The sequence below is a fragment of the Sander lucioperca genome, chromosome 15 (genome assembly GCF_008315115.2).
Source record: "Sander lucioperca isolate FBNREF2018 chromosome 15, SLUC_FBN_1.2, whole genome shotgun sequence".
NCBI classification, from domain to species: Eukaryota; Metazoa; Chordata; class Actinopteri; order Perciformes; family Percidae; genus Sander; species Sander lucioperca.
The window spans coordinates 7278557-7293637 of record NC_050187.1 but is presented as its reverse complement, the minus strand read 5'-3'; the positions used below and the strand labels follow the sequence as shown (position 1 = coordinate 7293637).

At 42.5% G+C, this 15081-nt stretch overlaps 1 protein-coding gene across 1 annotated transcript in view; it reads right to left on the bottom strand.

Moving 5' to 3' along the window:
• slc30a6 (solute carrier family 30 member 6) overlaps window positions 1–15081 on the bottom strand; it is a 107767-nt gene that overhangs the window by 86280 nt on the left and 6406 nt on the right. The window contains exon 4 of the mRNA XM_035992581.1: window positions 544–628. Within this exon, the coding sequence (XP_035848474.1) occupies window positions 544–628 (85 nt within the window). The remainder of the gene's footprint in view (window positions 1–543; window positions 629–15081) is intronic.

Genomic DNA, 15081 nt, shown 5'->3' with positions numbered 1-15081 from the left:
AATATATTTGGGGAGAGGGAAAAAATGTACTCGTCAATTTGACAGATGCGTTCTCTGTGTTGTAGCACCAGAGGGTAAAAATACACGCTGTGAACGACTCTGTTTCTTCAACATGCCCTTTAAAGTGCCATATTTTGACTGAGGTGACACACACACACACACACACACACAAGATCAGATGTGACGGATCAGTCTGAACCCCTGTGGTGAGACAACACTGCTAACACACTTCCTAAAGACTTGTTCAGTGTGTGCTTAAAGCTGCAGCACGCACGCACGCACGCACGCACGCACGCACGCTTGAGCTTCTGTGTGCGTGCGTGCATGTGCGAGTCTGTCAATCTGTGTTTACTGTGTGTAGACAGGTATCCGCCTGTTAATGTCTGTGTCCGAGTCTCAAAGTGAGTTTTTTTTTCCCTGGTTACATCTGTCTCTCTATGTGTCAGTTTGCATGTGTCTATCTGTCACTGTTTGTTTTATGTGTGTGTTTGTGTGTACGTTATGTGTATGTGTGTATGTGTGCGTGTGTGTGTGTATACTCACCCATGCTGTTGGTGGAGCTGCACCACATCAGCAGACAGCCGGTACACAGCAGGTTGAGAGCCCCGAACAGCAGGATCCTCCACGACTGCGAAACGACAAACAAACAAGCAAACAACTGTTAAAGAAGAATAAGAACAGGAGCAGAGGGGCTCAACCTCTGGCTCGACGCCCAACTGGAGTCATTCATTATGCACGTGGGGTGACGCGGGATATCTTGTTTTTCTTCTATTGTACGTAAGGAGAAAAAAATTATTTTTCAGCATTACTTACTACCTACTTCTTTTGTAACTATTTGTAACAGGTGAGAAAGCAGCAATCGCACTCGGGTGCGCACCAAAAGCGGACCAAAGCAGCGTACTGGGACCTTTAAGAAGTGGTCTCGGTTAGTGTGAGAAGTTTGTGAGAACGTGATCCGACCACGAACTAGTCTATATCCACGGCGTTCCACATCCGGGATTGTTCCGGGATAAATTCCCTCATTTTCGTCTGGATGTCAGTTACTTTCCTCTGTTTTTGTGTTGGCGTTCTAACCTCCGGTGGATTTACGAGGACTATGGTTAACTGAACGTACACACGTTCCACCAAAACAAGTTCCTTCCAGAGGCTTTTTTGCAGAGGCACCGTGGCTCCGTCTAGAGCTTAGCACCGCCCAAGACAATTGTCAGAATGCTGTGTGGACTAGCCAGACCCTCCTCCGCGGCGCTGTGGAGGAAGGTCTGGCAATGCGAGACTAACCTCGAACAGGCCCAACTATGTGTACTCAGCAAGCGTAAGGCTAAATGTCTCCTGTAGTCAGGTGTGCTTTGCAATCTGTGATACGGCAGAGCAGCAAACTGTAGCAGCTTGCAGCGTTTCTCTCGCAGAAACAGACTGCGGTCAAGCGGATGTTGCATCAAAGCGGAAATCAAATCTGGACTAGGGCTGCAACAACGAATCGATAAAATCGATAAAATTCGAGTAGAGGTAGAGGAAATACAGAGAGAGACCGGGGAGACCCGTAACGTTGTTCTGAAACACACGGCGGAGGCAGAGAAATCAGTACGACCTAAGTCATCCAACGTGTGGGAGCATTTCACTCTAAATAAATCAAAAACGTGTTAATTGCAAGATAAGCAAAAGCGACACGGCATGGCACGGGCGCACCACGGTGATGATTCAGCACCTAAAACGTAAACATGTTGGAGTCCTTGATGAGGAGGAAGGGAGTTCAACAGCAGGGTAAAGTCACTACACAATCCTACTTTTGTTCCGTTTTGAAGTGAGGAACGTAACGTCCCTCCAGTGGTGCTGGTGTGGTGTTTACTCGTTATCCAGCTTGACAAGCTAGCGTTAGCTCGTTAATAACAGTAGTAAAGCTAGCGTTAGCTCGTTAATAACAGTAGTAAAGCTAGCGTTAGCTCGTTAATAACAGTAGTAAAGCAGGACTAAAGACACGTTTTTATTCACTCGCCTTTTTTGGCCCATTCATTTTTCAATCTATTGTCCCATATAAGTTATTGTTGACAAATATATTTGTGTGTGTGTTGTACTTTGTAATTTCATTTTAAAGTTCTTTTATAGCACTTGGTGGTCGTCTGTCTGTCTGTCTGTCTGTCTGTCTGTCTGTCTGTCTGTCTGTGCGTGCTCTTTGGGTTACTTACCTTTACACAACTATTAACTAAAACAACAAGTATGTATATATAAGTATGTATTGAGTTGATGTAAATTAATGCTTTTTTGTTTTTTTTATCCGATTCATCGATTAATCGAAAAAATAATCGACAGATTAATCGATTATTAAATTAATCGTTAGTTGCAGCCCTAATCTGGACCTCGTGAATCGGAAACGAATCGATTCAGGACATCAGTGGAGATACCCAGCCCTAGTTCAAGTGGGTCTCTGTGGTAGTTTTGCGTCTCTTTTTCACATCACTTTGGACCGTTATTATTACAATATCTGTGTCTAAAACTTTGGAAAAGCCAGAGCAGATAATAAATAAATAACACAAAAAAAAAGCTTAAAGTTCAACTACAATCATTAGTTTAGGTCTCGACATTAAGACTTGTCCGCTTGTCCAGGACAAGTGGATTTTTTTTGTAGGGCAAGTGGAAGAGAAATCTACTTCCCACTGGACAAGTTAAAACTCAAACTAAATAAAATGCCATGTTACTTGATGTTATGTGCCACTCATTTAGGGCTGCTCCCTCTTAGTCGATTAGTCGACTAATCAGTCGTTTTGGTCTTAGTCAACTAAGATTTCTTTAGTCGATTAGTCATGTTTTATGATTTTTTCATGCTGAATGACTTATTTCCAAGAACCGTACGAGCACATCTCTGGCAAACACAAGAATTAAAGTGGTGCCTTTGCATGACTCTTTGCGGAGAAACTCAGATTTACAGATCTGTCGATTAAATCAACTAATCGATTAGTCGATACAATTGAATGAGTGTTAGTCGACTAAGAATTTCTTCAATCGAGCACAGCCCTACACTCATTACGTCTATGTTACCGATTTGAAACGAATACATTTTTTCCCCACAATCCGGGGCAGCGGACCCAGCGGGTCAGCTCATTCTCTGTAAGCGATGCAGCATGAAAGCACGGCGGAACCAGTCGGTGTTAGCTGGCTAACATTAGCTTGCTAACTGACTTAGTATCTCAATATATTGACTCAGTATCTCAATATATTGACTCAGTATCTCAGAATATAAACTAAGAATCTCAAAGTAATGAGAAAATTTAAAATATTGATTTATAATCTCAATATATTGACCTAGTATCTCAATATATCGACCTAGTATCTCAATATATTGACCTAGTATCTCAATATATCGACCTAGTATCTCAATATATCGACCTAGTATCTCAATATATCGACCTAGTATCTCAATATATCGACTTAGTATCTCAATATATCGACCTAGTATCTCAATATATCGACCTAGTATCTCAATATATCGACTTAGTATCTCAATATATCGACCTAGTATCTCAATATATCGACCTAGTATCTCAATATATCGACCTAGTATCTCAATATATCGACTTAGTATCTCAATATATCGACCTAGTATCTCAATATATCGACCTAGTATCTCAATATATCGACTTAGTATCTCAATATATCGACTTAGTATCTCAATATATCGACCTAGTATCTCAATATATCGACCTAGTATCTCAATATATCGACCTAGTACTCAATATAGTATCTCAATATCGACCTAGTATCTCAATATCGACCTAGTATCTCAATATATCGACCTAGTATCTCAATATATCGACCTAGTATCTCAATATATCGACCTAGTATCTCAATATATCGACCTAGTATCTCAATATATCGACCTAGTATCTCAATATATCGACCTAGTATCTCAATATATCGACCTAGTATCTCAATATATCGACTTAGTATCTCAATATATCGACTTAGTATCTCAATATATCGACCTAGTAACTTAGAATACTGTCTAGGAATCTGAAAGTAATGAGAAACTTTAAAATATTGACTTACAATCTCAATATATTAACTTCTGCACACCGGCGTGCAAAGTATTACTTTGTATTATAGAGTCTGGAGATCCTTTTTTCTTGTTGAAGTGGAAAATCTATTCTTGGGACACGTTTGTTTCTACTGTTTCAACTGAAGTTGATAGTGTTTGGATGCTTTCAACGGTTTGTTCGAATTCTGCATTAGCAAATAACAAAAGAAATTATAAAATGATAAATCTTTACCCGGACAAGTGACTTTTGTGCATGGACAAGGGATACGTAAATGTACTTATCCAAAGGACCTCAGAAAGTTAATGCCAAGCCCTGTTAGTTACATTCATTCGGCTTAGGTGCTGCCCAAAATGGCTCGGGTGCTGCACCTAAACCTTATAATGGCAGGGAAACCCCGATATGGGACCTTTTAACTTGTCCACAACCCAAAGGTAGGTGACCGTGATGACGCAAAGCTGCTCCAGAGCCACAGACGATATTATACAACAGTTTTCTCCTCTGAACAGGTTTCCCCGGCTGTCAGTCAGTCAGCGTCCCGTAGCAGACACTCTGGCAGGTGACCAGCAGCCGCAGCTTAATCCAAATCTACAACCCAACGGGGAGCTGCTGGGCTTTGGCTGCTGGATGCAGAGTGAGTTTCCTGCCCTGCGGACGACCTGCCACTCCGCGGGGGATTTGGGTGAATTCTCTGACTGAACGAGTCACTGCAGTCTGAATCAGTTCATGACAGAAATACGGGCTCTGGGGAAGGTCACTTCCAGAGAAGCAGAAAGAAAGCAGAGAGCAGAAAAACAGGCTCAGAAAGATCTCTGCTTAATTATGATGAAACGTCAAAATGCGTTATGCGGTGTATTCATTCATTTTTCAGGCCCTGTAAAAATCAACCTACTCAAAATCCTTCCACTGCTCTTTAGCGAAAATATTAGGGGTGTAAATCACAAGTTTAATCACGATGCGATTGAAGTCTGTCACGATACGATTTCGATTCAATTCAGCGGCCTGCGATCGATATAAGACGATATCATTTAACCAGTGGTGTAGTCTGCGGTAGAGGGTGACAATTTTTCAGGACTCCCCCGGGTCACGTGATTCCCGCGGGAGTCCCGCGGCACGGGAGTAAATTTCATTGTCGGTAACGTGTTCGGGACGGATCAAGAATAGAAATCAACGGGAGCGGGACGGAGCCGGAGATTAAATTAAGAAATGACGCTGCAATGTGGTGAGTGCGCTCAAAGACTGCGAGGCATTTCGTTTTAGAAAAGAGAACCACATACGTTTGTTGATTGGGAATACCGTGACCAGCGGGAGTCTCCATAAATTGTCACTACCTCTAACCCCCCCCCCCCCCTCCAGCAGTGAGAGACACACGGCTCTGCATTCACACAACTACATCAGCAGAGCAGAGGAGCTGCTCTCGCTCCCTCGGCCATCGCTGTACACACACACACACACACACACACAGTCTGATAACTTTAGACAACATAGGGAATGAAATGGGAGCGCGACGGGATTCGGGAGTCTTTCTCTCGGGATTTTGCAGGACTGAATTTTTTTGGGGGGGCAGTCCCGTGATCGGGATGTGACGGGAGTATTTTCGTGCGATCGGGATGGGTTGTGAGCGACAATTGATTCCCGTGTCACCCTCTAGTCTGCGGCAGTGTTTCTCAAATGGGGGTACATGTACCCCTAGGGGTACTTTGGAGGACTGCAGGGGGTACGTGAGATATTTAACAAAATGTTTAATAGTTTAATCATTACATTTCATCACATACCTGGAGTATACGAATACATTTACATCTGCTAGTCAACAAATATTCCTACTTAAATGATAAATTAATCATTTGTCAGTGCCTTCCAAAATGACCCAGATAACTGCTAAAGAGTTTTAAAAAAAAGGTTGCATCTAGCTTAATTAATCACTGATTTAATGCACCACCCGGCGAGCGTGCTAAGTGCCTCAAAGTCACACACGTCGGCCAACAGATGCATGCTGGGTCGTCCAGCTGTGACTTTTTTAGGCGTGCATGGTCTTTCTGCTATTTTTGATAAATGTTGAACGCTCAATCTACAAGCTCAAAAGTGCACTTCACAGTAATGTCAGTATTTGTGGGCTGCAGCTGCTGTGGTGTTTATATTGCTAATATTTGTTCATCTACTTTTTCAGTCCTTTTGGTTTAATTGCATGAGTTTCTGATTAACCAGTCCTTCCAGAAAAATGCGGAGTTTTTTTGTGATTGTTGCGGGCAAAAATCCTTGATTATGCGGCACGTTTTCTTAAAAAATGCGATGGAATTGCGGGAACTTGCAAAAACTGCGGTTTCATCGTGGCTTCATCGCGGGGTTTGCAGCTTTTCGATGATGTTCACGTCGCGTAATTACGTCACTTCATAATGTTCCCATGGCAACAGGGGGAAATGGCTGCTCTTGTGTGAAGTAAACGCAACATTTTTCAACTTTCTGCTAAGATATATGTGACTTTTTGCAACGAAAATGCGGGGATTATGAAATCATGCAAGCCCCGCATATTTTGCGCGGAAATCGGCAATGTAAAGTGTAAAGTGCGGCGTATTTGAAAAAAATGTGGGAATAAATATGCGGACTTTGGCTGATTATGCATTGAATTATGCGATCGCATAATCACATTTTTCTGGAGGGACTGATTAACTCAACCAAGGCTGTCTGAGGAAAGCAGTTGTATATTTTCAAGTGGTAGTCTGTTACACACAGACTGCAAAGTGTCCGTTTAGAGAAAAGGAATTCTGTTTGGACATAATGTCAACATGATGCTGTTCGGCTAGATTAGCTTTAGGCAACTAAAACTACTCGGTTAAGGTTAGGAGAAGATGTTGGCCATGGTTAAAAGAAAGCAACGCCGACTGTTGGCAGGAGACGAGAGGACGTGAACTAAGGTCTCTGACCACCACAAACGCTTTCATACGAGGTTTTGTGGGCTGGTACATTACGGTAACCTTACTTCCCCGTTTGCTTCTGAGAGACAGAAATCATTTCACACACTAGGCTTGTCCGGTTACCGCTTTCAAGATATACCGTGGTTTGAAAAAGTTCTGGTTTCAAACGCATAATACCGTTCCCGCAGCATGAGCTGTTTTTTAAGGGGTCTTTAAAAAAGGACAAAAGTGCAGTTTAGAAATCCGTCTCCCTGCCAGCGTGCAGTGTGTTTAAAAAGAAAATATACTGTGTTCAAATGCCCAGACATTTAAAAATAGGCCTGCACGATTAATCGTTATAAAATCACCCTGTTCACGATTTAATTTTTAAATAACTTTTTTTTAATGACTTTGATTCTCATTTAATTTTACGAGCCGACAGCATCACAAACGCTACTACTTTCCTCTGTGAGTTTTAAACATAGACTGTATAAAATAGGTTTTAAAGCGCTCCCAAGCGCTGCAATGCTCTCCCTTCTCTTCATTGAAGCCTCTGTGTTTACAGGCTCGTGGTGATGTGCAATATACTTCGTGAGAAAAAAAATCGGGGCAGAGAATCGTGATATCAATTCTAAGCTATAAAATCGTGATTCATATTTTTCCCCGAATCGTGCAGGCCTATTTTCAAAATAATACATTTTAAAGCTGTAATTGCAATACCACAATGCCGTGAAACCGTGATATTTTTGCTGAAGGTTATCATAGCGTCAAAAATCTCATACCGGCCCATTCCTAGCACGCAATTTACATTTTGAGACAAAAACGATCTCCGTCTACACAAGGGTTTGAGCTCCAGTAGCAGAACTAATCTCCGTCCATATTAACACGTCTGACAACATATATCACATGACCATTCACACACACTGGGCATGTGCGTGCCGGTGTAAACAGGAAGCAGATTGTCTGACGTTACTCTGCGGTTGAAAATCATGGACGTAGAAGTTGGACGTACAAAAAATACTTTGAAGTAGGGCTGGGCGATATGGAGAAAATCAAATATCACAATATTTTTTACCAAATACCTCGATATCGATACCGCAACAATACTGTAGTGTTGGCTAATGGTGCTTTCACCAAATATTTACACACACACACACACACTTATTTATATTATTGTTGTTATTACTGATAAACTGCTGCTAACATGTTTGATGTGTTGATATCTTGCCTGGTATCAAGTTTAACTCGCCCTGTATTTTTTCTTGGGGATGTATGAAAAATTAAATTGTATTTTAAATATTTCACCATCTTAACAATCAGTGTAATATTAACGTATACCTAACGACTGATGTAGCCTAGTATCATCTTTTTATTACTGCTGCTACAGCTTTACATGGTTGAGCGGTGTTAGGAGATGGGTTAGGTCTATGTTACTATGTCTTCTGATGTTTGCATGGCTTCCTATGCTGAAGGTGGATACTGGTTGATGTGTAGCTGTGCTGGGGTTTTTGATGCTTCCTGTGGCTCTGCATGGCAAGCTGAGAAAGCTTTTCTGTTGTTTTAGCTGTCTGTATGGTGTATGGTTGACTCTTGCTTGTGTAGTTTAATCTGTACTAATGTCTCGCTGATTTTCTGTCTGTGTAGTTTAACCTGCACTAAAATCTTGCTGCTTCTTGCTGCTCTGGTCTAAAATCAGGACTATAGTTGAAAATTAGCCGGCTGGCTAACACTGGCACATTTACAGAAATGTTGATTAATGTGTGTTGTCCTTTATAAATAAATAAATACAAAGACTGAATGAGATTTTTGATAAATAATCATCTTTAATGTGGATATAATGACTAAGTGGGTAAAGGCAAATAATAGAACAGCTACAACAGTCTGGTAAGTTCAGAAAAGGACATCACTTTACTGTAATGCAGCCTTTAAAACCAGGAAAAGACAACACTTATGCCATAGTACGATATTACGATATCCAAAATCTAAGACGATATGTAGTCTCATATCACGATATCGATATACTATCGATATATATCGCCCAGCTCTACTTTGAAGACAACAACGGTGAAAAGTAAGAGCAGGGACTTATTATCTTGGAGCAACAACGAGGTGGAACGGTTACTGAAAGGTCTGTAAGCTACCTAACAGATCAGTCATCGTTTCCAAATTTCTCCGTTTGTGTCCGTCCAGACTACAAAGCAACCCTGGAGTTTTGAAACCAAAGCGGGAGCAGCATTGTTTCCAAATGTCTCCGTTTTAGGGGCTCGGAAACACCGGAGTAGTGCGGACGCAAGGCGTTAACATTGCAAAAGATATTAATTTTTAAACCAAAACGTAGCAGTGTAGATGTAGCCTAAGTGTGGAGAAATTAACTATAAAAGAAGACCAGAAAGACCACTTAATTTAGCTCCATACAACTTGTATTGGAGCCCATTCAACACTGTTCTTACTCGCTCCGCCTGGAAGTAAATTCAGCAGAATTTTCAATGACAAAAAAAAAAACCCTTTAGTATAAACTCGCCATCTGAGCAGAAAGATTGAGTGTGTTTGTGTGTGTCAGAGGGAAGAGAAACGAGAAATGGAACGTGCGTGCGTGCATGTGTGTGTGTGTGTGTGTGTGTGTGTGTGTGTGTGTGTGTGTGTGTGTGTGTGTGTGTGTGTGTGTGTGTGTGTGTGTGTGTGTGTGTGTGTCCTGGCCTGTCACTTCGTGTTGGAGTCATATGCCATGGTGGGGAGCACCGAGTGCTGTGAAATCTACAATTACTGTGGTGTGCCGTGTTATGACAGCACTGGGGCGTCTGGTGACAGCACTAGCCAACGACAGGCATGGGAGACCCATAGTGTGTATGTGTGTGTGTGTGTGTGTGTGTGTGTGTGTGTGTGTGTGTGTGTCTGTGTGTGTGCAAACAGAGAGACAGCACTTGGCCCAAAACATTCCCAACCCCCCTTCACGTACACAGACACTCAGCGCCTGGAGGAGAGTGCACGGTTGTTAAATCCTAACGCTCTGCTGCCCCCGTCTGTCCGTCAGCGGTGTTGCCCCGGCTGTCCAGCGGGAGAACAGCGTGCCAACATATTGAGGTTACATGTGACATTGAAGTGACAGAGTTGCAGCGCACGTACAGCGCCTCAGTCACCAGGTACTGTATTAAATAAGGAGCAACCGCTGACGCCAGGCCTGATTGCATCACTGTTGAGCGCCTCGCTGTGCTGCAGCATCATCGGGCAGCGCCGGGGAAATGTGTGTCATGGTGGTGGGCAGAGAACGTGACTCACATTCGCCTCAGAGGAAGAGAGAAGGAGCAAGGATAGGTCAGTTTCATCATAACAGGCTGGGAGTACGTGCAGGGATTTGTGAGACTTTTCGAAACCAGATTGAAATGTGCCGAACGCCGCGGCTTCGCAAAAAACATCCCCCTCAGATTGAAGCCGTCGGGGCTCGGTGTCCCTGGGGTGGCCGTGTTCCCCTCTCAAAATAAACCTACTTACATAATGAATCAGTGGCAGCGCGGCGGCTGCAGCCTGCAGTGGTAGAAGAAGTATTTAGGTCCTTTACCTGAGTAAAAGTACTAATACCACACTGTAAAAACACTCTTTATAAATAAAAGTTCAACAGTGAAAATGTTACTTAAGTAAAAGTATGCAAGAATCATCAGGAAAATGTAGTTAAAGTATTCAAAGTAAAGAACAATCCTCCCATTGTAGAAAGTGTGAAGGATCCAAACAGTCCTAACGAGACACAACACACACACACACGTTATATTGTTGGCTAGTTTACTTTAGAATCAAACATCAGATTTTATAAACTACATGTGTTTTGTGTGCAGAAATCTGAATGTGTAAAATAACTAGTAACTAAAGCTGTAACAGATGAATGTAATGGAGTAAAAAGTAGAAAGTGGCATGAAAAGAAAAGACTCAAGTAAAGTCCAAGTACCTCAACATTTGGACTTAAGTACAGTACTGGAGTAAATGTACTTAGTTACAGTCCACCACTGGCGGCCTGTTAAGAGGGGTTTTCCGACTCGGTTGCAACAGCAGAAACAAGATGACGCCTGGCTCTCTCACTCTCCGGTCCTCCAGTCATGTCTTTCCTCTGCGGACCGCCCCGATGTCCCCGTTCCAGTTTTATCAGGACATTTTGTTATGGCAACAGTGGCTCATGAGCTCAAGCACCAATGTCCTGCTCTATAAAACATGCACTGTACAGACAACTGTGGTGAATCATTACCGTTCTCTGTGCCGCTCTGAAAATATGTTGTTCTGTCTATTCATCTGGTAAAAAGAAGCCTCAGCAGTGTTCAACGCTAAGGGTATATTTTTTCATTTCGGGCAAGTGAAAAAAAATTCTACTTGCCGAAGTCAATTTGTACTGGCCCCTATAAAAAAAATCTGAGGAAAAACCTGTCAAACAAAGCATCCGAGGGGAAACGTCAAAAAATATTTTAAAAAAGGCGCCCAGATAGCTCAACGCAGTGGGCCGCAGGTTCGACTCCACCCTGCGGCCCTTTGCTGCATATCATTCCCCCCTCTCTCTCCCCTTTCATGTCTTCAGCTGTCCTGTCAAAATAAAGGCCTAAAATGGCCAAAAAATAATCTTAAAAAAAAATTATAATAACTTGTGGGGTCCCTCAAGGCGCGATTTAAGGACCACTACCTTTTAATTTAATGTTACCTCTCGGTGGTTTCAGCATTAAATAATCCAATTAACTAATTTAATTTATAGCAAATGTTAAGGAAAATACAGAGGAAGTACATCACTATTACAAAATATTTCAAAACAAAGGCCGAAAATGCCCAAAAACATCATCTTAAAAAATAAAAAATATTGAAGAAAAATGCCAAACATCAGAAAAGAAAATATGTCATAAAAAGCACAAAACCCCCACAAACAACATTAAGAATTTCAAAAGAAAATGGGTCAAACTTTGAAAGCATCAAAAGTGCAAAAAGATGTTGAAAAAAACATCAAAAGCATCAAGCGCCAACGCAATTCTTGATTGGCCAATGGCACATCCAAATCAAATGATTATCATACGATGATGTCCCAACGGGAAACTTGGTTGTTGATAGTTAAGAAGTGGCGTTTAACTTGCCCCGAGCCAATGGGGCAATCCCTTATTACCCTTACCCTGCTCAGTAACTCACATCTGCTTCAAGCTGATTTAATATACTTTTTTTTAAATTTATTTATTTGTTTATTTGATTAGGACAATGCACATTAATGAACATTTATGTAAATGCGCCAGTGTTAGCCAGTCGGCTAATTTTCAACTGTAGTCCTAGTTGCCTAGCATGCATGTCTTTATGGTGGGAAGAAACCGGAGCACCCGGAGGAAACCCACGCAAGCAGGGGGAGAAAGGCCTGAGACGACTTGGGTTCGAACCCAGAACCTTCTTGCTGTGTGGCAGAGGGAGTCACGCAGTGCTAACCACTGAGCCACCGTGCTGCCTTCAACATACTGTATCAAACGGTTATTCAGAGGAGCAGAAAGGCAGACTTTGTGTCTTTGAATGCTGTTTCAGAAGCTCTTTAATCCAAGAGAAAACACTTAATCTGATCCTCGGAGGCATTGAAATGTCCAGATTTAAAGATTTCAGCATTAACTTTCATTTTTCAGGGTCTCTGGTGTTAAAATAAGCGGCTTTGTCAGCCTGTAAAAACCCCTGTATCGGTCACACTTTCCCTGAAATCAGACGTGTGGACAACACAAAAGGTAACAGGAAACATAAGACGAGGGAGACGAGGCGCTGAGGAAGCACATCTCAACTTTGAAGGTTTGAACTATGTTGGTCCCTAAGCCGTGTACAATAGTGTGTAATCCAATCCAAGGCTCTAGAGGATAGCTAGACCCCCCGCCAGTATGCGGTCAGAGTGGATTATAGTACAATAACACTGACACACACGCACGCACGGGAAAAAATATGAACGGTAGTGAATGGGGAGAGACAAATAATGTTTTCATCCCGTTTGAATTGAGCCATGAATGATGTTTTTCAGTTGAAAAGATAATTTAGCAAGTGAAGAAAGTCTCAGTTTGCTCTAGATTTGTTGTACTATCCTAGTCTGGCTATCAGCAGACCAAGCTCAATCTTTTAAGATTGAACATTAGTCTGGGGAGTCTGCTCTGTATTTTCTACTGCACAAGAGGTCTGATCAACGGGCATAGTTCAAATGACTCTGTACGCAATTGGATAGTCCTTCAACCAGTCAGACCAACGATCCGGGTGACGTATTTTGCAGAGAGGGTCTGAGCTGAGCTCCATTCTTTTGGCCACCAGCGGGCTAGCTGGTAAATTAGGCTTTTACCAAAGCCGGTCGGTAGTAAAGCAAACACATCCTTCTTTTGTAGGAATTGTTCAGGGCGAGTTTCTGTTCAGTTTTCAGAGAAAACTTGCCTTTGAAATCTTTTAGAACAGCAGCGGCATCAACGGGTTGCTGCACTTCGGTGGCCACCATGTTGAATGTAAACAAGAAGCTGCTTGCCGTCTTTGTGGTTATACTCAGGGCTTGACATTAGCACCAGCCAAATGCGGGTAGATTTTAACTTTGGCGGGTGCCGTGCCTTTATATGTGTGTGTGTGTGTGTGTGTGTGTGTGTGTGTGTGTGTGTGTGGAAAGTGGGCAGAAGAGAGATAGAGAAAGAGGAAGCAGACGTGTAGATGCGACCGGAGCAGAGTTGGTGGAATAAGTTGAAGTTTTGTACACTGCAGTGTTTCCTCCATGTTGATTTTGTAGTGGCGGCCCACCATGGCAAAATGTCTGCCACCACGGTATCAGAAATAGGGCTGTACAAAAAATGTAGTCGCGGTTGCCTTTTAAATGATCCTGCCGACATAACGCACCCTCCGTTGGCTGCCGCTCACATTGCAATTTAACAACAAGTAGAACTATTCAGAGGTTACTGGGCCCGTCCAGTTTAACAACTAGTAGAACTATTCAGAGGTTATTGGGCCCGTCCAGTTTAACAAGTAGAACTATTCAGAGGTTACTGGGCCCGTCCAGTTTAACAACTAGTAGAACTATTCAGAGGTTACTGGGCCCGTCCAGTTTAACAACTAGTAGAACTATTCAGAGGTTACTGGACCCGTCCAGTTTAACAAGTAGAACTATTCAGAGGTTACTGGACCCGTCCAGTTTAACAAGTAGAACTATTCAGAGGTGCCCGTTTACTGAACATAGGGCCCGTCCAGTTTAACAACTAGTAGAACTATTCAGAGGTTACTGGGCCCGTCCAGTTTAACATAGACATCAGTAGGGCCCGTAACATAGAACTATTCAGAGGTTACTGGGCCCGTCCAGTTTAACAGTAAACTATCAGGGTAGGGCCCTCCAGTTTAACAACTAGTAGAACTATTCAGAGGTTACTGGACCCGTCCAGTTTAACAACTAGTAGAACTATTCAGAGGTTACTGGACCCGTCCAGTTTACCAACTAGTAGAACTATTCAGAGGTTACTGGGCCCGTCCAGTTTAACAAGTAGAACTATTCAGAGGTTACTGGGCCCGTCCAGTTTAACAAGTAGAACTATTCAGAGGTTATTGGGCCCGTCCAGTTTACCAACTAGTAGAACTATTCAGAGGTTACTGGACCCGTCCAGTTTAACAACTAGTAGAACTAGTCAAAGGTTACTGGACCCGTCCAGTTTAACAAGTAGAACTATTCAGAGGTTACTGGACCCGTCCAGTTTAACAACTAGTAGAACTATTCAGAGGTTACTGGACCCGTCCAGTTTAACAAGTAGAACTATTCAGAGGTTACTGGACCCGTCCAGTTTAACAACAAGTAGAACTATTCAGAGGTTACTGGACCCGTCCAGTTTAACAAGTAGAACTATTCAGAGGTTACTGGACCCGTCCAGTTTAACAAGTAGAACTATTCAGAGGTTACTGGACCCGTCCAGTTTAACAACAAGTAGAACTATTCAGAGGTTATTGGGCCCGTCCAGTTTAACTCCACATACTGTTGTGTTGATGGAGTTTATTGTCAAAACGTTCGCTTTCTTCCGAATCGACTATTAAACCAACAGCTCCACCAAAAACGTCACCGCGGTGGGTCCGTTCTAAGTTAGACCTGTTGTAGATGTTAAGTGCCCTATAGTTCCTCAAAAAATACAGTTCAATCACAACTGTAATATGCCTCATTGTGTGTGAGTGGAGGT